The sequence below is a fragment of the Limanda limanda genome, chromosome 17, assembly GCF_963576545.1.
Source record: "Limanda limanda chromosome 17, fLimLim1.1, whole genome shotgun sequence".
In the NCBI taxonomy this organism is placed as follows: Eukaryota; Metazoa; Chordata; class Actinopteri; order Pleuronectiformes; family Pleuronectidae; genus Limanda; species Limanda limanda.
The window spans coordinates 5,834,599-5,861,204 of record NC_083652.1 but is presented as its reverse complement, the minus strand read 5'-3'; the positions used below and the strand labels follow the sequence as shown (position 1 = coordinate 5,861,204).

The 26,606-nt window shown below is 40.4% G+C and overlaps 1 protein-coding gene across 1 annotated transcript; it reads right to left on the bottom strand.

Annotated features, from left to right (window-relative positions):
• Positions 1–3,404: 3,404 nt before the first annotated feature.
• On the bottom strand, positions 3,405–25,287 carry gas7a (growth arrest-specific 7a). Its single transcript, XM_061090841.1, has 10 exons — positions 25,159–25,287; positions 18,362–18,451; positions 16,273–16,388; positions 13,298–13,372; positions 12,082–12,160; positions 10,770–10,901; positions 9,293–9,416; positions 7,345–7,424; positions 6,855–6,953; positions 3,405–3,518 (listed from the first exon to the last, which is right to left on the bottom strand). The coding sequence occupies exons 1-10, from the start codon at positions 25,285–25,287 to the stop codon at positions 3,405–3,407; spliced, it is 1,038 nt and encodes a 345-aa protein (XP_060946824.1).
• Positions 25,288–26,606: the final 1,319 nt, after the last annotated feature.

Here is a 26,606-nt window from a genome sequence, read left to right as displayed (position 1 = left end):
CTTATGTACATACATGTGTAAAGTTTGATATATATATATTATACATCAAAAAGAGACTTTTTCTTCTGCTGTTGTTTGTAAAGGTGCACTTTTCCAAATTAGGTGGTGTCTCTCAAGCTTTTTCCCAATTCAGGCATCTGCATCCTTTGGAGGCTGCATTTAAAGGTCCAGTGTGAAAGATTTAGGTGAAAGGGATCTATTGACAGAAATTGAATATAAAATAATCCAAATGATGTTTTCACGATTGTGTTTCGTCTAAATTATACACATTTTATTTGTTTTACCCTAGAATGGGCCCTTAATATTGAAATACTTTACTATATTTACATCAGTGGGGGTCCTCTCTATGGAGGCAGTTGTGTTTCTTGTAGTAGCCCAGACTGGACAAAGTAAACCCCCTATGAGTTTTTATGAAAACTGAAGGTTACCACACAGTGTCACTGCTGTAGTCCCATACCAAGGGCTCCCGGGATTTAGTTAATGCTGGGGATGAAGCTAACTTGCTAGCTATGTTGTTGGTGGCCATGCAGAATTGAATCCAGCGGCTCACAGTAGCTAATGATGCAACTGTGAGAGCAGGACAAGCTGGTGACGCAAGTATGAAATCCTCCTTACACAAGACCTACTCTATATATTCTATTAGGCCACACCTTATTAGACATCCGAGGGATGTAGCCCCTGGATTAGAATACCCCCTGAAATACATATCTCACAGTTGAAGTGGGAAAAAAACTGTTTTTACGGTCAATGTGTTGAAAGACCTGAGAGCCTTGACAAGGGCCAGATTGGTGATCGATGAGTATCTCTGAAATGGAGAGACTTGTTGGATGCTAACAACTGTCCTTGGTCTGAAGAAGGGCCAACCATGAACAAGTGACCAGTAACAATGAACCAGTGACAGGGTGTTGGGGGCTCCAATATATAACAGCTCCATCTACCTCCCTAATGGACTTCAGTTCATAACGTCTTCGTACCAGATACCCAAAGGACCCCTTCAGAGGTCTTGTCGAGTCAATACCTCGGTAGGTCTTAAGTGTTTGGGAGGTACGTGGAGGACCAACAGTATATTTGGCGGGGGTGATACTTTGGTTTTAGCACATTAGTGTACTGCTGTGCAGAATGAATAGTTGACATTACATAATCTCACTTTTGCTCAGTTCTGATTACACACTGAACACAGCGTCCATCCACCTGCCCTATCTTCCCTTTTAGTCAACCCTGGACGCGATCCAGTGTTGTATGCCGAGCACGTAAGCCGACCAAAAGGTCAGCAGCCTAAGCTGGGGGTTAGGTGCTGTGTGGGCTCAGTACAATGGTTGATAAACATGAAAACTTAACTTCCCATTTTCGAAAAATCCTAACCTCCGAGTACAGTTACATAATGAAATACCTTGATATTTAATTTCCAAAGAGGAGATTACTTTATTTTGGACACTGCATTCCACAGAACAACGTCTGGACAGAGGTCACATATGATCAAACATTCTCAAAACATCAGGAACAATGGGTTTAATGCACATTATGAAAATGTTCACCACAGAGGGGCAGTTAACTCAACCGTTACGTCATCGTGAAATTGTTGATTCTCGTCAAGAACATTTAGTTGGAACATAACTTGTTACATTTAGTGCACAATATTGACACACACTGATAAAACCTCTACAACACATATCAGCTCTTTGAAGCCTGCGCACAAAGCCGTTTGGATTGAAAGAAAAGTCTGAACAAACAGAATCCGTCTGATTCAAAATGCGACTTTGCAGGTAAGCATTTTATCTTTCATGTGCCTCGATTGAAATTTTAATTTAAATCTTTACCTCCGCCAAATAGGTTATGTTGTCTTCTACGTTGGTTTGTTAAGAGGATTATGCCAAAACTACTAAACCAATTTCCATTAAATTATGTGGAGGGTAGGGCCATGACCCAGGGGGAAAAGAACATTCTTCAACATTTTCCCTGATTTCTCAGAGAATACTTCACAGATGTTGATAGTGAAATTAAATGTGAAATTAAATGTGGTTTCATAGGGGTTTCAATGTGGTTGGACCGTGGCGGAGGTTTGTGCTCTACCTTTTGAAAAATTGAAACGAGCAGCTTTAGAAAGGTAATAAAATAAATTCAAAGCACCACAAACAATGTAAAGACAACGACAGACAGACAGACACACACTTACTTGTAAACACAGACACATAGTTTACATGCAGTATTTGATCAAATGGGATTTATCTGCATTTGTGCAACTGGGATGAGTCAGCTGGCTTTCGCTCCAATCGATTCATCCATCTAAAAGTAATCACTACCTTTATCTTCTCTGTAATTTTTTTAATTTAGCTTTCTGCTGCATTTATCGAAAACTACCATAAAGATATTCTCTGTACATTTACCAAAAATAAAACAAACAACATTGTACAGTACAAACACCTCAGCGGCCCCGAAGATCTGCGGCCCGTTAAACATTTGACAGCAAAATACATCTAGCCTGTATGTACAAATGTACACTGATGCAGATTAGAATATATCAAGGACATTCCAGGTATATAACCATTAGGCACTAAAAGGTGTTTCAGTGTAACTTGGACCACCTTTTTACTCCGGACTGATCCAAAAAAGACCCTGGCCTAAATCTAGATCAACTACCTGTCGGTACGTGTGATAAGCATAATCAAATTCACATTCCAAAACACAGATTATGTGTGTGTGTTTATGTGTGTGTGTTTGTTGAGGTTACTGGCTATTAAATATCTGTACACTTTAAGTCAATTTCTTAGTCTGAGAATTGATTCTGCCTCTTTCAAAATACAGAACACCTTGTAAATTCAATGACTATACCAAAACAACCATCCGGTTCCACAAATTGTGCAGCTGTCCATATACAGTGAAAGCAAGATATTCAAAACATGCATGTCCACCAAAACGAGCCAGCAAAATATGAAAATATATCATATTCATTCTACGATCTCCATATGTGTTAATATCTGTATCTAAAATAAAGGGAAATATCAATAATAAGACCTATTTTTGTTTGGTTTACTCAAACTGGAAAAGTGTTGATTGAAGCTAAACTAAACAATTGAAAATACATATTATTTTTTTATAGTTTCAACTTTACAACAGGTAAACAGCCGAGTATGTTAGATGGCATTCAGTAAGCTAATGTTGATTATGATAGGGTTCAAATTTAGAAGGAACATGCTGGTAGTTTGATCTGTAACTGTTTCCTGGCCTCAGACTGTGTTGTAAGTATGAACCTTTCCTCCTGATACTCCAGTCAGAGTGAGGATGAGCAGACCCCTGTGATCTGAACATGTACCGTCCGTTGACCAGTGGTGTTAGAGATGTTCTGGAACACTGTGTTGTATAATACTGAAGACAGATCGAGCGACTGATCCCAGGTCACCATGGTTTCAAATGTCCATATCCACAGGTCGAACATCGCCGGTTTTATTCTCCTTCACCCACAGCTCTCTGTCTTTGGCTGGATCCACGTTCTGCAGCAGCTTGTCGACCGGCTCCACCATCTACAAATACACAAATCGTAAAATTATCCCATCAAACATCAGCATTAGTTCATTTATTATTATTATTATTATTATTATTATTATTATTATTATTATTATTATTATTATTATTATTATTATTATTATAACCTAAGCAGATCAGAAACAGTACACAGAAGGGAGCGTGACTCTCAACATTTAGGCATCATAAACTTTGGTTTCAATATTTATGGTTTTAAGGAAATCGATTAATTGTATAAAAATAAACCAACATCTTGGGCCGATGACGTGATTTGGAGCGAAAGTCTGCTCAGTAGTAATCGTGAACATGAACAATTTATCATCAGTGTGATAAGTGATAAATCAATAGACAGAAAATTTAATTTGACGTCTACTTTGACTTTTAACTTTCCCCATCATGTCCCCTCTGCGAACATCCAGGCAGGGCTTATGATCTATACTAAAGCCTGCCACCAGGGGGCAAAGATCACTTTCAGGAAGCTGTTGTTTTGTCCATCTTTATACACAGTCTAAGGGTGAGATACATTCCACAGTAGGGAGAGTGAGCAAACACCATAATCTATGAATGTTTAGTTGCCATAAACTAATTTGAATATCAATGGTTTTAGAACATAGACTTCCAACAGGGAGGGCACATCTTCTTTTTTTACCAGATTAAACAAATGAGCTATAAATGTTATTAAAGATAGGTCGTAGGTGGATTTTTTGTTTTAACCTATTTTCAAATTGTGCTAAACTAAGCTATCAAATAACAATGTAATCCTGACCACATGTGGATGTGTTCTAGCCAATCAGATTGCATTCTGATCACAATGACTGCAACATGTGCATTTACATCTACATGATTTTGTTCAGTTTTTTTCCTATCTAGGGTTGAAGTTAGCAAACTGCTATGAAAATGCTTGAATGAAGAGCCTTTTAACGACCTTATGTCCTTTTCTCTCACTCCACTTCTAGCTCCAACAACCATAAATCACCTAATCACTAATATGTTGTTTCCGTTATCCTATTTTAGGCTGTAATGAACAGTTGGGGCTCCATTAAAAGATTAATGATAAATATTAAATCTACGTACTGATTACACAAACATCTGTCTATCTTTATGTGGAACACATATCTCGCAAACCATTCATCTAATTGATTTCACAATTGGCAGATGTATTTGAAATTGCCCAAGAAAGTGCAGTGCAGAGTTAGGTGTGATTTCGATATGTGATGCATTAATAAAACTGAATAAACAGGCAACCAGTGCTCTGTAGTGGGAAAGTGTTCCTTCAGTTTGTGGAACGAGTTAAACATGTCTTCATCTACGTCCTCAGATAAACTGCAGCAGTTGTCGGCAAGAGGCTCAAATGGGTCAAAATCGTCGTCAGTAAATTTTAATAATAGAATTAGTTTCATTTCAACATATTGGACTCAGCCACAGGTGCTGGCTACAACTCTTTATACAGTCACCTCCTCTTAAGCAAGTTGCTTTAATGCTTTATAGTGAGCTGAATAGCAGAGCTGTAAATTTGCAAAGTTGTGAACTTAAGTTTGAAGTTTGTGATGATTGCTAAACCGACCTCCGAAATAGCCAACATGCACTGTTTGAAAATATAGGCAGCTAAGTTAATCTAGCAAATTCAGTTTTGAAAACAACTTTAAAATCTTCATTGCAGATAAACCAGGTTGCAGATAAACACAACATTTTCAAACTTAACTCTGCACCATAGACTGTGTATAAAAAGCTCAGGACACAAAGAATAAAAAGTGACAGTATACTGTAGAACTTTTTTTAGGAGGACTCACTTATGAGAAGGAATCAAGCATTAACAAAGGACAAGAGCACAGAACCTTATTAAGGCAGATTTAGAACATGCACTGCACTAGCAATAATTTATTACAGGGAATTATGTCATGTTTAAACAGATATCAATATGGTTGATATATTTTCTTATTAAATAGATGACTTGTCTTTGACTTTGGATGTCAAATCCACAGTGTGCCATAATGCTGCACAAGGCTGCTTTACTTTAAAAAGCTGATAATCCACCTTAAATGATTACACTCCTCCAGCTTCCATCTGAGAGTTTGAGTGTCATATTTTGTTTTAGACTCTCTTAATACATTTCCCGCCTGATGCTGTATCCTTTCAGTTTCAAGCATCACTAAATGTCAGGGAGTATTAGAGTCATATTTTCTTTATTCGAGAGAGATATATGTACACTCTACTAGCAGATCATCCATTTATGTTGATCTGTAGTGAGCGTATCATCTCTGAGTAATCCATCTTGTCAGGCAGCACACAGAAAAGCACCCTCATGGTATCTTCTCTCAGCGCTGACACAACATGTCTGCCTAGATTTGCAGGGTTTATTCGACACCCCCGTCTCGACGAGCAGAGCGTCTGGGTTGTTTTCACTGAGGCACCGAGTGATGACAGTGAGTGTGTTGGGTGAACGACTGACAGATGATCAGCAATGGCTGAATCTGTCTCTACATCTACATCCATCAAAGTGCTGCCATGGCTAGAAAGTCCCATTACAATCAGTTCAAATCACTGGTAAACCTAATAACAGTTTGCTAATCAATTTGTGGATCAATTGATGAAATGCTGATAAAGAGGTGAGTAAATGCTGTTGTCCATGTGGGAATGAGAGAAATCTAAGAGTAAAAAAAAGTATTTTAAGGGCTATTTACCAGAGACACTCACTTCTTATTTAAGCCTGCATTTGTTTTACTTTTGCCAAATTCATGGCAATAAATTCTACCGAGTTACTTATTAGAAGCTCCTGTTTGTAGTTTAGTGAGGGATTTACAGACAGCTATCAACTGCTTCACATCCTGAAGCAGGCCACAAAATGTTAGGTATCTCAAGCATATGGTCAATCTTTTTTCTATGATTCAAGCATATTTATGGATATTCATAGAAGAAAAACATTAGAGATGATCATACCCTCAAAAAGTGCAAGTGACACTTAATCTAAAAAGATACATAAATCATTCATGTGTGTTTAATGTTGACTGAGATACGTCTGAGAAAACAAAGCAACAATGTTTTAGTTAAGGTAATTAACAGATTTGAAAGAGATCCCTCTTGTGGAAAATATTAATATATTGTTGTTACCTGAGTTTCCAAAAATAAGTATTATTATTATTATCATATAGTTATTGTATGAAAAGTAATAAGAGATTTAAGAACGTTAAATAGAGCCTTTATATTCTCCATTAAAAATAAAAATAAATTCTTAACTCATCATGTGTTTGTGTTTTTTGAGAGAAAGCCTAGCATACTTCTCTTCAGTGATTACAAAGTAAATTAACAGAAAAATGCAGGAAAACAAAGAGACTCACACTCTGATTGAACATGTCGGTTTCGTGTCGCAGAGTTGTGTACTGACGTAGATGCTGCTGAATCCACTCGATCCGTTCCACCTCCAATGTCTCCAGCTCCTAAAGCGGAAGATATAGAAACTGATCAACTTCAACTCCTCAAAAAAAACACCTCAATATTAAAAAATAATTAACTCTTTCCGACCTTATTAAAACACAGTTTGATCAAATATGATGAAGCAACAGTTCTTCCTTTAACACTAACTCTGTTTACAGGTTTAATAAAAAATGTATATTATAATAAAAAATTCAAATTATTATACAATAAAATATATTGTTATTACACCAAAAATACAAATTCACACCATCTCTATCATCAACATTTAATCATTTGAGAATTATTTCCACTTCTGAATAAACTGTAAATTAATTAATACAATAATAACCTGAAAATATCACATTTGACATGAGTTTTTATTTTTTCAATTCTTAATTTTCAAAGTTTTTTAACCATGCTGGTGGTGACCATCTCTTCAAACCATTTGCACTGGGTTTGGTTGTACAGGTCCACGCAGCGCATCAGGTCGTCTCCTGGAGAGAACAGATGAGAATGTGAGAGGTCAGAGGTCGAATCCAAGTCTGCTTGAGTCCAGCAGAGGAGAAGATCAGAGTTTACAGGGGAGGTTTCATTACATTTACAAATCACCTCATCATTCCTGAGTGTGATGCACATGGAGTAGAATCCAGAAGAGGGCGCTCACATGTTACTCATCAATGAGTTTGTGCCAAAGAAAACTTTACTGTTAAAATTATTAATATTAAGCATTTGTAATCATTTTCGCACGTTTTTGTACCAGCCTCCAATCAAGCACAGAACCTATACGTCAATAAGCACTTAGATCTTTTATAAACCAGCTCTTTAAATATAAAAACAAAATTAAGTTTAATCATAGCTTCTTATTTTAACATGATGTGTTTGAAAAGCTGAACATTTCTGGGACAAACTTGAAAACATGTCAGACCTGGTTTGACAGATACTATTTTTAAATGGCTGCTAAAATCCTGAACTGCTCACATTTTCTTGTAACTAAACATCAGATTTTTGTTTGCTGCGTTGATCCATCACAGACCAGCCGTGGTTAGATGCAGACTTCTGTTTTAGTGTCCAACATTTTATATTGTTTTTTGTTTTACTTCTGATTTACTATTTTTATTGTAAATATCCAGAGGTTAGTGGAGTTTCAACAGCTCCATTTCAACCTCTTAGAACCAAAATTAGAAACATTGTTGATTATCATTATATATTTCAATATGAAATCACCTTAACAATGTACTGTGAGTAAACACATTTACTCAACCACTGTGCTCAAGTATAATTTTCTGGTATATTTGACTTGAGTTTTACCTTATCTGCTTTATTATTCCAGGACATTTCAGAGAGAATGTCCTGGATGTCTAGTTACTTTCAGGTTAAGGTTTCTGCATTACATAGTAATATAATTGAAAGGAAACTAGTGTCTCTAAATCTTTAACCCGCCTTCCTTGTCATGTTTCAGATGACCAAGAGTGATTAGAAGTTGTTTTTTTTCAATTTTAAGAAACAGTTTGAGGACTCAAAGTGAGGGCCCCTGCAGATTTGTCTTAGGACTTTTTGAAGGGGCCCAACACAATGTTTGGTTTCTCTAAACTACTTTAATTCTATTGCTGCATTTGGAAATTATTATTTCAACTGTACTACTATCCTTATTATTATTATTATTTTATTTTATTTTAAATCTAATCTCATTTAGTTCAGTCCTCATTTCTTTATTCTCAGTGTTTTAAGTGTGAAATGTGATGGTTTCAAGGTTGGGAACCACTGGACCACTGGCTACAACTTGAGCAGTTATAACAGTAAAATCCATAAATACTTAAAAAGCATTTTACTGATATTTATTTTATATTTTCACTTTAAATTTTAACGTTAAATGCCCGACACTCGACCAAATCCAGGACATTTTAGCTCTGTTTCCTGATGAAGCAGAAGCTGCTGCTACTGCAGCTCATTTAAATTCATCCGGTGAAGGTACAAACACCTTCTCGTCTCTGGCAGCGAGCCCAGTGAGCCGTGATGACATTTGGCTCAACCTTGAGGTCACAGCGGTGATCGACGTTACAAGGCAGACATCATTTAACTGTACCTATGAGCAGCATTGATCAGTGCTGTGGGCTGTGACTAATCTACTGAGGGGAACAGAGGAGGAACCTGTTAAGAGCATTTTTTCTCAACTGGAACATTTACATCCGAGGCTCATCTTTTTCCTCTGTAAAATGTCTCAGGTAAGATTTCTGTCTTCTGTGTCCTTGTACCTTTTCACTCCTTGCAGACTGCTTACACCAGTTATTTGATGACATCTGAATAACTACACTATCCCGACTGTCTCTTAGCAACTTATATATCTGACTCTGTGACCGCTGACCTGCTTGTGTGGATTTCCGCCGGGCCTTCTTTATGTCCTCCTCTGCCTTGTTGGCGTGTTTGATCTCCAGCTGCTGGGTCTTCACCTCCAGATCCTTCTGTCTGTCTGCCAGGGCTTTACGAGACTACACACACATATACAAAGACACACACAAACAGACGTAGAAACAATGAGTCATTCACTATAATCCTCAGATTTACTGGATATACATCTAAGAGTCATTACAACCTTTTTTATGTCGGCTACTGATCTCCCCGCTCAGATCCTGCTCTCATCCTCTCATCCTTTACTTAATCCAAATCATTGAGTCTTTTCTCTTATTCTCTAAAGAGACAACTCATCAAGGTCGTACCATGACAATGTTTGATAGGTAAACATTCAGCTAATAGTCTGGCAAAAGCCAAGGCAATCTTTTCTTTTCTCCAACAGGCGGATACGGTTATTTAACTCAGGTAATTTAAATCAGATATATAAAAGAAAATTGGAAACCAAGCCAAACTAGATGTTACATTTTCAGAAAAAATGGATTCATGTCTCATGATAAATTAGTTAATTGTGTAAATCGGTTTAAAATAAAGAGTACTGATGACCCATATTTTGAAAAGATGAAGCAGTAGAGTCCCATTTTGTTATTGATAAAATAACTACTTGGAACACATAGTATTTTGGGTAATTTGATTCACTTAAATTATCATGCAAATGTATGTTTCTTATGGAGTTGTGTAGTTTACAATGTAAATTATATATTTCAGTAAATGAGAATATCAATGAGCCCTCTAATTAGTATTGGATTTCTATATTTTTATGTGGAACATTTAAATTGCTGCAGCATGTCGTCTTGCCAAGCAGCTGGTTGGTTCCTACCTTTTGTTGTTTCACGTATAGACAGATATGAGTGTAACAGAGAAGTCGAGAGGCCTGATGGGAATATCGAGAGTTTTGACATGTTTATTAAATGAAGACGTGTTTATTACCCACAGCCCGGCGGGAACTGGAGAACGCTGCCAACCAAGAAATTAAGTTTACACTATCGTCTTTTTTATAGAAAATATCACTTTATATGCTCACAAGCAAAATATCTTTAAAGTTAAACTGACATGTGATGGGGTTTTTTTATTGCCTAAAACCTCCACAACACAAGCATTAAATTCTTGTTGTTTTTCATTATTATTATTTCTCCTGATCTTAATCTGATGTGTATTGAATACAAAATAAAATGTTATGCGTATTAATTCATTTCTTATGATTTTATATTTCAAACAAAAAAGAAAAGCATCCATGAAATGATTTAACTGGTGGGTAGCAACAATACGGTTCTGTAATCAGATGCGTGTGTCACTAAAGCTCTCTCATCATGTAACCTTGGTAGAGCTTCACTTTTGGATATAAAATACTTGCCTGCACGTACAGAAGAGAAACGAGCCGAAATGCAGCCCAACTCAAGGAATAAATCTTTGTGGGGTAAATCTCTCAGTACCTTCTCCACGCTGGCGTAGCGACTGGCCAGCTGCTTCCTGAGGTCAGCGATGTGATGGTCGTATTTCTTCAGGTCCTTCTTGAAGTTGTCGGCTCTGAACGTCAGCAAAGGTTTCTCTACCTCAGAGTGGAGCTGTGATAACAGAAAAGAACAGAGTAGCAGGGGGCTCTGTTTAAAGAAACTGCTGAAAATGATTTTAACACATTCTCAAAAATGTCTTATGACACATTTTCACTTTGTCTTAAAGCATTGTGGAGTATATCGGTGGAATTTCTTTTATCAAGAATAAAATTACATCTACTCTCTGCTTGATTCCCAGGAAACTCTTGCAGGTACTGCACTTAATTTCACAACAATTTTGGTATAGTTTATTATAATCTGCACTTTGAGAGATTGTTAAATGAGACATGTTTCCAGGATTTTATCGTTAAATTACAGGACCAGTAAAACAAAGCGTGGAGTGACCTGGTGGAACATGGAGGAGCCTGTATGCTCGTGGGAGGGGGGTCGTCAAAAAACGTAACTAATTAATTAGACAACGAGGAGTAGTGAGAAGCTCAGGGGCTGCGTCTGAGGCAAGTGTGTGGTTTCTGCATCGCTGATAATTACAACGGGGGACAGGTCATCTTCATCGGTCATCACGGTTGAGGGAAAACTAGCCCCATCACCTCGGGATGTGGATCAGACCAAATTAGTGCAGCTGATTGAAAACATGAAACACAAACCTGGAAATTTACTTGTGTCCAATGCACATTGTTACAGCTTTGTTTTTGATGGTGGCACACCTTTATGTAATCTCCTGTACTTCTGTCTCCCTTTTTTTAACTAACATGTCACTCAGTAGACTTCATACCTCCACCAGTGCCCAACAGTCTCCTCCAGAAAACACATTTAAATTCACTTAATCTGGATTTTTATTTGGAAATGACCAAATAGCCAAATTACATACACTCATAGACATTGGCTACCGGACATGACTGAATTCTTTCATCGAGATCCATGAATGATTATCTGAGAAATCAAGGACAAATTGTTGAACAATCTCACAATGGTTAAGAAAGTAAAAATCAAATTCCTGGATTTGCTAACAATGCCCATTATAATTTCCCTGGGTCAAAGCTGGCACCTTCTATATGTTTGTTGTATCTTAGTGTCAAGCAGAAACACAAGATTATTCAAATTACTTTCAGAAACGTCACATTCCAGAAGATGAATTGGCAATTTTATCAGTTATCAAAATAGTTGCTCCAAGAAGCTAATCATCTTCAGTTCTGGATGAGTTTTCACAATAAAAGCCCACATGAGCAGTTACCTTGTTGGAGAACTTGAGGTGAACCTCTGCCTCGTCGTGGAGACTCTTCTTCAGCTGAGTCCAGGCTTCGCCAAGAGTCCTGAGAAAACAGCAACATGAAATAAGTCAAACACTCTGTCAATCAGCAGAAAAAGTCGTGGCATAGTTGAGTACTTTTACATTTAATATTTTAAGTACAGTTTCCTGTCTATACTTGGAATGTACATTCACTTTTACTTTTAGAAAACATTGTATTTTTACAGAGTGGTACTTTTACTGACTCCTGATTGTAGATATGATTCTGTACTTTTTGATACTATCGAAGGTAAAACTAACCGAAATTGTATATTTTCAAACACATGACATTGAACAAGTATCAAAGTATCTATATTTTTGCCCAAATATACTTTCAATTGTCTGTTATGCTACAGCCACACAAATGGATGTTCACTTGAAAATGGCGTTTTCAAACCCAAATGACCTCTGTCCACATGAGCGCTTTAGCTCTGTCCATGCTAACATGCCTGTAAATGCATATCATGTGACCACTCAAACATACTGAGTTAACAGGAAGCATTTGATTGTTAGATTGCTTAAATAATAGCTTGTCTCCTACACATTTAAAACATGTCTCCTACATGTTGTGTCATTGTCAGATGCAGAATTGAACAGCAGCTGTTAGCAAAGGGTCAGCAACACTTGTAATCGATGAATGTTAACGTTCTACACTGGAGTCTAATGCTGGGTGTTTATATGAGGAAGGGGGGGGGGGTCATGTAATAAGAGGCTGATGAATCAGCAAAGGCTTCGTAGTAATCGAAAAGACCGAAACATCTCAGTTTCTGCAGTTTTCAAACTAGAACAGAGCCAGTTGATCATGTGTTGATGTGTTTTCAAACCGAAACATTGTAGTGTGGATGTCGCCTGAGTTTCATTCTAATTGATGAAAATAAACATCAAAATTTCAGATCTTAAAAGATTCCTCGAGACAAATCTCATCACACTGATTTTGAGTTCTTCACAGACATTTCTCTTTTATTTTGGCAAAAGGCCGACACCACATCCACCCTTTCATGAGGTTTCTTTCTTTGAATGGTGCATCAGACTCAGACTGCAGAGTGGGAATGGGTCTATTTTAAAGCATCCTATCTTTAGACAGGGTTCTCTTAATTACTGCCACTATCTCTAATCAGATCAAGGCATTCTCGTCCTGCAGCGAAACGCTTGCTGCACTCACCCTTCCTCCTGCGCTGCCAGCGGGCTCAGAGAAAGCTTGGAGAGGTTCTTGGCGTATTCCTCCTCGATCTTTATCCTGAGACACAAACAGAGAAGGAGAAACATGTGAAGGCTGCCTGGCTCATGAGAGGAAAGAAAACCATGTCAGTGAAGTGATTAAATTGGAGGTTATGAATCATAATGTGATTTTAAGATTCAGATCTGAGCGTGAAGATGCAATAATCTCGATAAGGTCATACTCACAATAAGCAATAATCAAATAAAGACATGTACAGTATTCTAATGTTCATCACATAACGTAGATGAGTACACGTCTTAATCACATTATAACGGCCAATTGGAGTTTTCACAGCATTTTAGGACATCGACATAGTACGTACAGACGGTTACCAACTGCTTGATGATACATGGACGACTGGGTGTAAACCAGTACAAGATTTTGCAAAATTTGAAAGAAATCACCTGGAGTGTAAAGTAGCATTTTATATTCATCTATTTCAGGCTGAGGTTTTAAAACTGGGGAAATAACATTGGACACAATGTTGGCATGAGTCATCATCAGGTTCTTTAACATGTAAACAGGAGTATGAATGGAATGTTCCATTAGCAACTCATGTAAACAACAGTCTTAGTCTGATCTTTATTCAGTGGTTGGAAACCTGGTGTCCATCTAAACGCAGTCACTGAAAGACTGGAGTTCATTCAGAACTGAGCTCCTGTCACATTAAACTGATTGATCCTCCTCTTAATACTTAAAGCTCGTCATTGGTTCAGGACCGAGCTTCATCACTTCCTTTTTATTTACTGCAGTGTGATCATCTGCTGCTGGTTCATCGTATGTTCAAAACAACAGCCATTTTCAGCCTTTGTTAATTAAAACCAAAAGCTATGAAACATACGACTTGTACATATGAGGGGAAACAGCATTTTTAAAAGAAAGCCTTTCATTAACTCAGACTTTCCTGATTCAGGTTTTGCTTCACACTAATAGACTGTAAATACAGATGGAAATGCAAATTCAGCTGCAGCCATTGATCACATGACAGCTGAGACTGATTCATGATTGGGCGAACATACTCTGGCTCCAAATGCACAAGATGGAAGATTTTATATACATTATATTTTGGATTAATTTCTGATCGATGAGAGAGGTTGTCCATCGCCATATGCAGTCTTCACACTTAAGCACTGCTACAATTCTTTTAATATGATGTACTTCAATTTTATACACATATTTTTCAACAGTTAAATGTTGTTTTCATTATAATTTAATTTTCATTCAGTGGGTTATGTATTCCTGCATTCCTAATCTCATTATGATTGTGAGTAAAACACCTGCAGTGATATTTTACAGAGCGTCTGTTCCATCGTCTCCATTTTAAAGATGGAAATGAGATGTGCTCATATTTGCCCTGAGGGTTTGTGCCCTTTGTGAACTTCACATCCTCCACTGGTCTCACATTTACCATCCACACGTGAGTAAATCTCTCACTTGGAGAAGGTCACGGAAACTGTTCTTTTACCTTATTTTGGGATACTTGCAGCCCATAGCAGCACAGCAACATAAAAAAAAGGTTGTCGCTGGATTTGGGACAAGGCCACCTCTTGAATCTGGAGAAACTTTGCTCATTAACTTCCCACGACTCAGAGCGGAATTTAAATGGAGCTATTGTAGAATGACACGGAGCTAATTATATAGAGGCTTTATTCTCCATGTTGCTTTTGACATTGTGGCAACTATTTCCTGTATGCTTCGTTTAATTACTGGCTTCAGGGATTAATTGCAGCCCTGAGCTGTAAAACAAAAGTCTGAGACCAGCGTCCAACAGATCCCTTTAAATAAAGAGCTTTTTCTGTGTGATGGCTGTGGACCTGAACCGGCTGTTTAAGATCTTGTCTGTGCTCTGGTTCATGCTGTGAATGTCTCCAGTGTTGATGCTCCTGAGCTGTGAACAACTCTCCCTGCTTCAGTCCACCACACTGAGTTCATGTATCTGATGATCACAACTCAGAGCAGCTTCGTCTTCCTGTGAAAACATCAGTTACCTCTGACAGAGAACTAGCTGATGTCTTCACCCCTGTCTCTTTGTTTGTTGCCACAGTTCTGCAAACAGGTACAAGACAGATCAGCGGAAATAAGTGGTATGCCTGGGTCAGTGAAGAGCCCATTCAATTCTAGAGCAGACCCGGATCAGAGATTTCTATTCACTTCCTCCAACATTTGACATCTTTGAGTTTCTCAAGAAATAACTCAGGAACCTTTATGAAACCTATCAGGTATATGAAGAGTGTCACTATCCTAGAGCAGGTCACATTTAGTGTAGAGCTGGATAATCTTCCTGATTTTGTGAATCAAGTTAAGTTTTTTTATACTTCTTTATGCAGTTTCAGTACAATAACAAATAGTCATTTTAGAAAATGCTGAAAATAGTCCCCAAAAAATGTTCTGTTTCCCTTTGTGTAAGAGCTGAATAAACAGCCCATTTCTTTGGGATTATTTTCAGTGACAAATTAATCCACATTTGGTGCTTAGTGTGTATTTCTGGCAGCAGGATATGTTGGACTTAGTTTGGACTTTTCATGATCACGCCGTCCATTGATTTGTTTAATAAGTTTTTCCCAAGTGAAGAATAAGATGCGTCAGGACTTTAGATAAACAGATACTTGAGCAATTAATTGATGGTTTGGGTCTTTTTATTGGATTTTCTGACAATGATATAAAGCCTAGGCCATAAAGACTTCACTGAAATATAAAGCAGCTGCTGTACCTTCTAAGTTCAAACGTTTGTTGTGTTTGGTGAGCTTATTTCATGTAACTAACGTCTATAGTATCTAACATGGTAAAATGGGATCATTTCTGCCTCAAGGTCTGTGTCTGACGCTTTCTTTCTTAATGAATTAATACAAAATAAAATAAACAAAGTAATTTAGTTTCTGGTGCTATAATCCAGTCTCCTCTGCCAGTGAAGCTGTTACCTCTCATGGACAAACTCAGCCATCTCTTTCTGCATCTGTTTGCCCTTCAGCTGCTTCTGCAGAGGGACCTCGAAGCCCGCCACAGAGGTGGTCCCCTGGGGGTCTTTCTTGTCGGTCTGAGGAAGAGGAGAGGATCAGTCAAAGATGGAGAAGGACTGCAGCTACGAACAGCATGGTCAGAACGTCCAGCAGCGTCTCTGCTCTGTGTTGTTTACATTCGAGAGCATGTGGGTTTGTGAGGATGAGTCAGAAAATATCAGCATGAATGTGTGAGTCACACTTGCAAGTCGAGGAGGGCATGCGTTGGTGTGCGTGCGTCAATCACTGAGGGTGGATGGCTATTATGTGTGTTTTCAAACAAAGAAATGTCAAGCAGGAGTCGCTGAGTGATGTGCGTCCCCGAGTGGAACCGAGGTGCAGAGTAATGCCTTAGAAGCACAAACCACCAAGAGAAACACAACATTACCGTCCAAGAACAAGAAGAAAAACGGTTGGAGGAAAAAGGCATCGGATATCAGTCGATAATGCAGCCTGAGGGGTTTTCAACAAAAATCTAATTTAGGATGGAAACGTATGGAAAGTGAAAATTACAAAAGCCACTAGGTAGACATTGGAAAAAGGAAATTCAGTGTGTTTGCAGAGATGCTGGATGATCAGTCGTCCACCTGTGATCCTCCAACATGAAAACAAAACTCATCTTATGGTAAATTAGAGCAAAGTGTTGGATCCATGTATAAAAAAGTATCATGTATACCATGTATATCGACTGATTCTGCCGTGTTGCTTCACATAATTCAGTCAAGTTGAATTCTTTAGCTCTCAGCGGTATGGAGCAGTTACCAGCATGAATATGTTGTAAAGGTCAAAAAAACATTTTGACAGGGACCTTCTGGAGCGATGCCGTGAGCGGTCAGCCGACAAAGAACACAAACTGTGTAGGAACAGGGCAAAGGGGAAATTCTTTGGTTTAATCATAGACTGTGAATAAAGATGGACGACACGTCAGCCACAGGACGGTGTGTGGACCTCAATGCCACGGCTCGCTGGTGACTGTATTATTGGTTTGATGAGAATAAACAATGGACTTCAGTTGATATGAGGTGTTCCTATTAAAAGCACACTATGTTTGTATAGCTGCTTTCACACTCCGAAGATTCTCTGCACTTTCCCTGTAGGGGGTGCATGAGTGAACGCAAATATCCGAGTGAGAGCCTTCACATTATATCATAATATAAAGTCCACAGAAAGTTCGGGAGAATCCGAAGTGAGAACACGGCGAAGGGATCCCCCGGGGGGGCATACGCAGAGCCATACACGTAGCAGACACCAAGAGGATGTCTAGAGAGTTTGTTTGTCTGTGTGTTGTCAAGAAAATGATGATCTCCTCTGTGGTTTTAATGCTGCAACACCCCGCTCCGAATAATGTGGATGATTTGTTGCTGTTGTGAACGCGTCTGTGCAGAGAACGTCGGGTAAAGATCGGACCCAATTCTCCAGACTTCGCAGGTCTTGTCTGAAAATGGCTTAGTTTCTCCGGACATTTTGCAGAACTTCTCCTGTCAGCCCTATAGTAAAATGTCTGATTAAGTCCATTTGAAAATACAGCAGGAAAATGTCTGGAAGATGTATAGCTAGCGAGTTTTGATTAAAAAAAAAAACCCTGAAATACCCAAGTATCTCTGGATGAAAAACGAGGAACCATACTAACAGATTTCAGAGCTTTTGGCGATAAGGGCTGACACATGTGTTGATGTGCTGTAAACAAAACCACTGACACTTGACATGCAGAGGAATTGCCCCCTGTGTGCTCCAACCAGACACCACCCCTGGCCTTGATGTTCTGTATACTCTCCTGTTGTTGTCAATGTATCCGGCTCAAACAATCTCCTGCTGCATTCTTTTGTGTAAAAGGAAAACTCCTGCAAATGTCTGTACCCAATTTTTTGGACATTTTCTGGAGTTCATGTGTGAAAACAGCTACATTTAAATACATCTGAGCTCTGAAAAAAGTTTCTAACATGTAATTACCACTTGATGATTGCTGTTTCTCACTTGTTTTATTGTGTTGCAATATTTTCTACAGACTCACCCAGAAGTTGTCGCAGTAGCTCCATTCGCTTGGTTTGAGCAGCTGCTGCTCCGGACCTTCACCAGGCAGAGGAAACGTCACACAGTTGATCTGAAGCAAAGGGAAGATAAAACAAAAATCACATGAGACAAGGATGAAGAACAGTGACAAGGAAGAGCTGCTAAAGGCTGAGAGCCAAACGCAGATAGGAAGCTGAAATATAGCTATGATAAAATGAGATAACAGGCCTGTGTTTCATTTAGGTCATGCAGATGAGAGGGAAAAAGGTCAGACACGAGTAAATATGTGAATGTTGGTCGTGCAGAAGGTGACCCATGAGCCTTCAGGGGCCAGAGAGGGAAAAACAGAGACATGAGCTGAAACCTTCTCTCCTGCATCCCTCGATTTGAACTGATGAACTTTACTCACTTGGAAATCCGTGGTGTACCAGATAAACACAGCCAATACGCAGCCTGAATACAGACTCCACAGTTCACAGAATCGTCAATTACTCTTGGGGCTTCAATTATGTAATGTTCACCGTCTGTGAGCCCTCCCTCCTGTAACCCTGTGTGCCATGTCAACCGTTGCTGCAAACTGCACGGGCGTCCAAATAAGGATGCCTCAGAAAACACACTCTGTGTTACAGGGTGTTACAGCCCGAGTTTCCCGCTGTACTGCCGTTACGCCAACTGAAGGAGACACACGCTGCGTTTACCAGCTCGGTCAGGCGAACTTTCCTGTATTTGAGTCGACTTCAAAATAAAGGCAGGATAGTCATGTTTGCCAGCTCAAGTCAGCTGTGTCACAAAGAACACCAAAGGGAGGCAAGAGGCTGAACAAAAGACAGCGATCAACAGGATTTTGGCCTATAAACATTCCCATGATACTGGAGTCCAGCGTCCTGAAGGAGAAGATTGTTGACTGCATGTTAATAAATACTTAAAATGGTCTTATCGCTGCTTACCACTTTATTGCACAGTCGACCAAAATATATCTTTAATGTTAATACTAGAGCTGCCAAACGATTAAAATATTTAATCGCGATTAATCGCATTTATGTCATAGTTAACTCGCGATTAATCGCAATTAATCGCAAATTTTTATCTATTCTAAATGTCCCTTCATTTATTTTTTTTCCATAATTTTACTTTCGTTTTAATCCTCTTATCAACATGGAAAAGCGGATTGGCTTGCTTTATGCAAATGTTTTATTTTATTGAAAAACAACAGGGCGGTACAAAATAAAATTATAAAGTGCACATTTCAGGTAAACAAGGACTCAGCCTATAGTGCAGTTAAACCATGGCTTAATATTTTCTTTTTTTCAAGTTTGCTGTGAACATAGCAGTCAGGCCTCTTATTTCAGAAACAATGAACCATAGTTAGGACAGTTAGGTTACCAATAAAAGGTAAGCCTACTACTTCTTTGCTTTCAGCCAGCTACTCAAACAGACAAGCAACAAAATAACAAACAAACAAAATACACAGGCAAGTGTCGGCCTACTTACTAACCCTAACCCTAACCCTTCCCTTATTTGTGGAAAATGTATGAAATAAGAAGTACCCTATTTTGAAATAAATAAAAACATATAGCTGCAGCCTAATAGTGTAACGGACTGGGTTTATGTTTATGTTTGGTTTTGACGTATGTTCAGTGAAACACTGTGTTGAAGGAGCGCTCTGATATCCTGAGGGTCAGTGAAGGGGTCTGGGTGGGACATGTGACTGTTTGGACCAATAGGATGGGGTTGTTTCGGGATCGGGGATCAATGAGGAAGTGCAGTGTTGTTGATGTGTGCGAGTGACGGAGTAAGAGCGAGAAGTGCACATGTTCGTGTAGAGGAAAATACAAGTTACTAAACCACGAAGAAGTTCTGTGTCCTTGGTAAGCGGGGACGCTACGATAGCTTCAAAATATATATTTTAGTTGGCGAAATATTAAAACAAAAAGCGAGAGCAGGTCAGACTGGATCCGAATACAAATACTGAAGCTGCAACTGCAGCTCTGCTTTAACTCGCGTAAAAAAAATTGACGGCGTTAAAATGGGTTTGCGTTAACGCCATTAATAACGCGTTAAACTGACAGCCCTAGTTAATACACTATGCTGCTTATAATTGCTAACAGGCGCAACCATGCATCCGATATCTATATATTTTGTGCAAACCTGTGTGGGGATAGCTGGAGCCAAGCTGTCAGTGGGCGAGAGGCGGTGTGCACCATGGACAGCTCGCCAAGCCTATTGCCGGAAACCGGAGCAAATCCTTCTGGAGAACAAACCAACTCCACAAGACTAAGCTGGGATTTTGAACCATTTTGCTGTGAGGCAACAGTACTACCCACTGCACCACTGTGCTGCCGGACAGGGGCACATGAAGAAGAAACAGCTCAGAGACGCGCTGACTATTCGGGTGACAATAAACTGACAATAAAACCCTACTTCAGTACATGTATTATTGTCATTAAGCCCTTAACAGACGCCCTCATTTTTGTGCAGAGGCCTGACAAATTGCCTGATTTTAATTATAGTCGTGACTCTGGTTTCCTTTAAGCTTTACAACCTTGGGTCAATACGTTTTAGAGCCACTGCGGCAAAGTTACAGAGGCACTTCTTTTCATCGCATTAACAAGGGAATATCAGGAACATAAGGCCTGTGAAGTCTCAACCAATTCTGTGTCAGCAGCTGTTGCAGTGACGTGAGGATCCTTAAATAATTTATATAGATAAAACCAAGAGACTTTCAAACAGCATAAAGTCCAGTACAGAACAAATGACATAGAAAGTAGCACTAATAATTACCTACACCTCAGAGGTTGTGTTTCCATCAACGGTTCTTTGTCTGTCGGCAGGAACCACTCAACTGTTTAATTAACACTTGTTGGAAGGTTGGAACCCAATGAAGAAAACATTACATTTTGGAGCATGTTCAATTAAAGGGGGGGGGGGGGGCTTTTGAAGTATACCCTCTGCCAGAGAGTTTATATTTCCATCTGTTAGTTAGTAAAATTACACAAAAACTATGGACGGCTTTCCATGAAACTTAGTGGAAGGGTGTAGGTCAGGGGAGGACACATTATCCAAATCCAGGGATTCTCTTCTTCACTTTCTAAAACATTGTGAAGCATTTTTCTACATTTTCACTGATTCCTCAGGGAATTATTCATGGTTCTGGATGAACATTTTTTTTAAGGGGACTGTGGAGTTTGGTGCTGATCCAAATGAAAATGATATTTGGTTTAATAAGGAGACGGTCAGGCCTTGGCTGCTGAGTGTCGTCCTAGTTGTATTGGTAAAATAATCTTTCTCACTTTGTGTCTGTTTGGTGCTGGATAGGTGTTTTGCTGACGGCTGTCTTTATTTCCACACGTCTGGTTAAATGAAAGACTCACACCTGCAGTATGTGCAGCCAGAGAGGACCAGTGTCGAGCTCCAGATCATTTTACTTTTTTTCTCACATCACACCAATACATCTGACTTATTTAAATTTAAGTAACATATACATAAAATGCTACTTTCATGTGTAACATCTCTTTCAGGGGAATTTGGACGTTTTCGTACTGAAAGTCTGAACCAAGCCTCACGTCATTTTTCTTTACATTTGGTTTGGTTAGTTTTGTTTTCCCATTGTAATGTAGGGACCAGACTAAAGACTGTTTTATGACATACGTATGTCCTGTCGTCATCCTTTACTTGACATTGATTGGTTTGTGGACCTGCATGTGTCTGACGTCAGGCTGTTGTTAGTTCAGCAGGAAATTATCTTTCTGTTTCAATGGAACAAATGAATGAACTGGCTAATTTGGTTCATTTCATAGCCACTGAAATTTCATTGAGGTTTTACTACCAGCAAACAGAACGTTTTCCTTGTTCAAACAATATATCGCCGAAGGTGAAGGCTGCAAGATATCAAGCGAGCCTCAACCCGCAAAATTAATTATCCAAATGTTTCCAAATTACAAACCAACCGAACCATGGTTTAGCTTGATTCTGATCACCTCTTTTGGTCGGACTTAAGTTTGGTCCATTGTTTTGGACTGAAGTCTGAGGAACCTTTTATTCCTTTAGTTCGACTTAGCTGAAAGGTCTGAAGGTCCTGACCTAACAATCTAGGTGTAAAAGACCCTCAGTCTCTTTTCTCTCTTACTGTCGTTAAAATTCATCAGGGTTTTTACAAATGAACACTGGACACTGACCTCCTCATTCTTTACTCTGCCCCTGCAGCACTTCCTTTCCAGTAAACAACTTCAACAACATATGAGTAATACTCTTTCTCTGTTATATAATCACCAACATCCCGAGGAACTACTGATATGGCTTTGTGACAAACATGCACGCCGATACGACAGAGAACAAGTGAAACACGAGCAGCGATATATGCATAAACAAGAGACACAGTAACCGGCTGTAATCTGAAGGAGCAGCGGTGTGATTTACTCCTCGTCCCGACCAGTCACTTTGTTCATTTTCTGCCTCAGAGATCATACTGATTGTCACAGGCACCAGATTTTCCATTACGCTGGCGGCACATCTATCATGGCTGTTGTTTATCAGCCTCTCACACTCTGCAGAAAATGAGACCATTCATCTACAGGGAGGCTGTCTACTGAACTTCTCCTTTACGGCCGCTCAGCGAGGTACTCCGGGGCTGGGAATAAAATATTAATACAGATTACATTCATGACACGGCGTGTGATAAATCCTTGTGGTGATGTTTGAAGTCCAGCCGCTGGAATGTGGGATGCTGCGACATGCTGTGTTGCAATGTTTCGCAGAAAGCAAAGCTGCGAGCAACATACAACTGTGAAGATTTGTTGAGTGAACTGGGACATTTTGTTCTCACCCAAAATTCATAAACATCAGCATCATTAGGGATGCACATCCTGCCTACAGGCTGTGGGTATTTCATTGCACATTTTTCTTGGAGGAAAGAAAAATCATGACACAGTCGAGGAATAAATGGCTCACAAGAGACTTAAAAAAAATAATGGGTTGGCCGTCAAATAACTTCAACGCTTCCCTTCTATCTACCTCCAACATCAGAAGCAGATTATTTCAGCAAATGAGACTGTAGGATACTCTGCCACTGTTGCTAAGCAACAAATTACTTTTGCTGGAGAAGACCCCTCTATCCTCCTCATCCTACCCCCCCCCCAACCTCTACACATACGCACACCTTCCCATTACAAAGCAATCTCAGATTTCCTCATTCCTCCCTTCTCTTACTCCCTGACCAATTGAAACGCTGCGTCCCAGTCTCGCCATCCCCCTCTAACGGGCGGCGTGTACGGCAACAAGTCAAGCTGAATGAATGTTTAATGAGCTGAAAAACATCCGAGGGTGAAACAGAAGAATCTGGTCTGATTGGCCGAACCACAGTAAAGGTGAAGACAAGGTGACAGAGCTGGAGAGGCTCCTTGATTCTCCGTGACGTGCAACACCTCAGCATCCCGCGGGGGTCCATTTTGATGTGTGCGTCTCCATGACAACTGTGGAGGGGTTGTGTAATGTGAGGTGCATCGTGGCAAACAAAAAGACACATTTATGGCCTGACGTCATCCAGACACAACTGTAGATTACATCTCTATAACCTGTATTATTTTTTTTATTTATCTTTCTCCATTTGCTGCAGCAAGAAAGTGAATTGTGCAAGACAACACGGCTGCACATTTACACACGTCGACACTAATATATGAAAGAAAACTACTGCTCTCATGTAAATTCAAGCCATTCAGAGATGCTTTGAAATGAATGTGGAGGATTTCTTTTTTTTATTTCAAACTGAATGTCTTCACTGAATATCTGAATGGCTCTATAGCTCCTCCACCACCACCACCCCCAGCTACTATGCCAGTTTTTTCCATTTCAACACCCATTAATCAGTGCTATTGCTTTTGTCACCATGGAAACTGCACTTGCTGCATCCCTCGCAGGGTCTGGTTGGGGTTTTTCACAATAGCCACACTGACAGCTCCCGCGGCTGCAGCAGGTCTGGAAAGCCCACCGGGCGCAAAATCAACACCTGCGAGACGCGTAAACCACGTCTGCCTGCCTTCATTCACCATCACCAACAATACCACAACTGCCACCTCCAACCTCATCCTCAGTTCTCCCCCCTCCATCATTATGGCATTACGGGCTAAACGATTACATAACCACAGCTACTGTCTGGGCATCTTGAAACAAAGATGCTGTTCACTTAACAGATTGTATCCTGGTGGAGGGAACATTTCATTTGTCCTCATCACAGACAGATACTGAGGAGTTTGCAGCATCAATTCTACCCATTCTACGCAAATACTGCATCTGGATGAAAAGCAGCAGCAGCAGCAGCATCTCTGTGTGACCTGTCGGAGGAAAATAGGGGAAATACAATCCCACAACTCAGTGACAACACTCAGAGATCACTCCTGCATCTGGCAGGCAGAGGACTGTTTAAAACACAAACATCAGTGTACAGGTTACCAGATCTGCTCGGTTCTTTACACACACTTCAGGAATGTTTCAGCAGGACAGAGATGTGTTTGAGCCTCTCGACAGGAGAAATTCCCTTTTGTGACAGGCATGAAATCCATCTTATAGATTGAGAGCAGTCAAGTCAGGGAGACACTGCTGCTTCTCCTCCATTTACACCGATGTCCAACACGCAGGGAAGCTCCATGTTGCTCCACAAGCACCAAAGATTCACAGCAAACAATGTCAACAGATGAGGAAAGAGAAGATGAGGCATGAACTTGTGTGATGGACACAGGGATGAAGATGGAGAGACAGCGGAGAAGAGGAGGAGAAGAGAGGAGGATTAAGTTTGGAGGTACTCACCGTGATCTTGGTCTCCTTGACCTCCTTGATCTGCCTCTTGGCTGGGGAGACGGAGCCGAGGTGCTGGGGGGCGAGACAGGAGGGATCGTCAAAACTCTCCTCAGTGTCAAAGCTGGCTTCCATCATCATCCCTCTCTGCCTCCTCCTGCTTATCTATTCTAGGAAAGCCGCTCTCTCTCTCTCTCTCTCTCTCTCCCTTTCTCTCTCTCTCTCTCCTTTCTTTTCTTTCTCTTTCTGCCACCACGCACCGAGGCTGCCTTCAGTCTCCCAAGCTTCAGAGAGAGTGGAGGGGAGTCGCTTTGCAGGGGGAGGGGAGATGAGGGGGAGTGGGGAGTTGTATCGGTGGGAAGGTAGCGTTAGGGGTGAGGAGCAGGAGGAGGAGGATCAGGAGGAGGTCTAGGGAAGCGTGACGAAGTCTAGCCTCCGGTTAAGCTGCTGCCACATGAGCTCTCAGGTTGAAGGCTGCAAGGAGGTGAGGGGGCTCTGCATATTCACCTGCAACCCCCCCCCCCCCCACCTCCCACACACACACACACACACACTCCCTCCCTCGCCCTCCCTCCTCCACCTCCTCACCAAACACTGAGTCGTGGTTGATGGAGATGCAAGGATGTGAAGGAGAAAAGGGCATGAAAAAAAGAGATGGAAAAAGAGGGTTAAGAGAGTCAGAATAGGATAAGGAGGATTTATTGACATGATCCTTGCCACACCTCCCTCCCCAGAGAGTGGAGGAGGAGGGAGCAGCAGCAGAGGAGGGGGTGGTGGCATTGGCGGTGGGGGTGGCGGCCGGTTTGATGGAAATGGCTAAATAATGATCTAAAACAGACTAATTACGATTGGGAGGGAAACGGGAGGAGGGGGAGGAGAGCTGGAGCAGTAGGGAAAACAGGCAGCCAATTAGATGCAGCGTTTTGGAGTGTGTGGGAAATGTGTTTGCGTGTGTGTGTGTGTGTGTGTGTGTGTGTGTGTGTGTGTGTGTGTGTGTGTGTGTGTGTGTGTGTGTGTGTGTGTGTGTGAGTGAGAGAGAGACTGAAGGGGTTAAATAGGTGTGCTGAGGAGGCAAATTCGGAGACAGGACGTCAAGATACAACAGAAATATTTACAGATATTTTGTGTGTTTATGGAATGAGTGTACCAGACAGCTACATCGTTATCATCTTTCTCATATGACAGCGTTTCACCCGAGGCATCAAATCAACACCAGCCGTGTGCACAGCCAAGCAGCTTGGATCACGCACATGATCAGAGCTGGCCCAACAAAACCATCGCAGCCTCAACAAACCCGACATCCACTCACACTCTCACCTTCTCTGTACAGAACATGGCGGAGGGCAGCTCTGATGACCACAGTCCCAGTCCAGGTTTGTTTTTTTGGGGGGGGGGGGTTTGGGGGTAGGGGGTTGATCCGGGGCCCCAGTGCTCCCAGCTTGAGCGTTGACAGTCTTGGC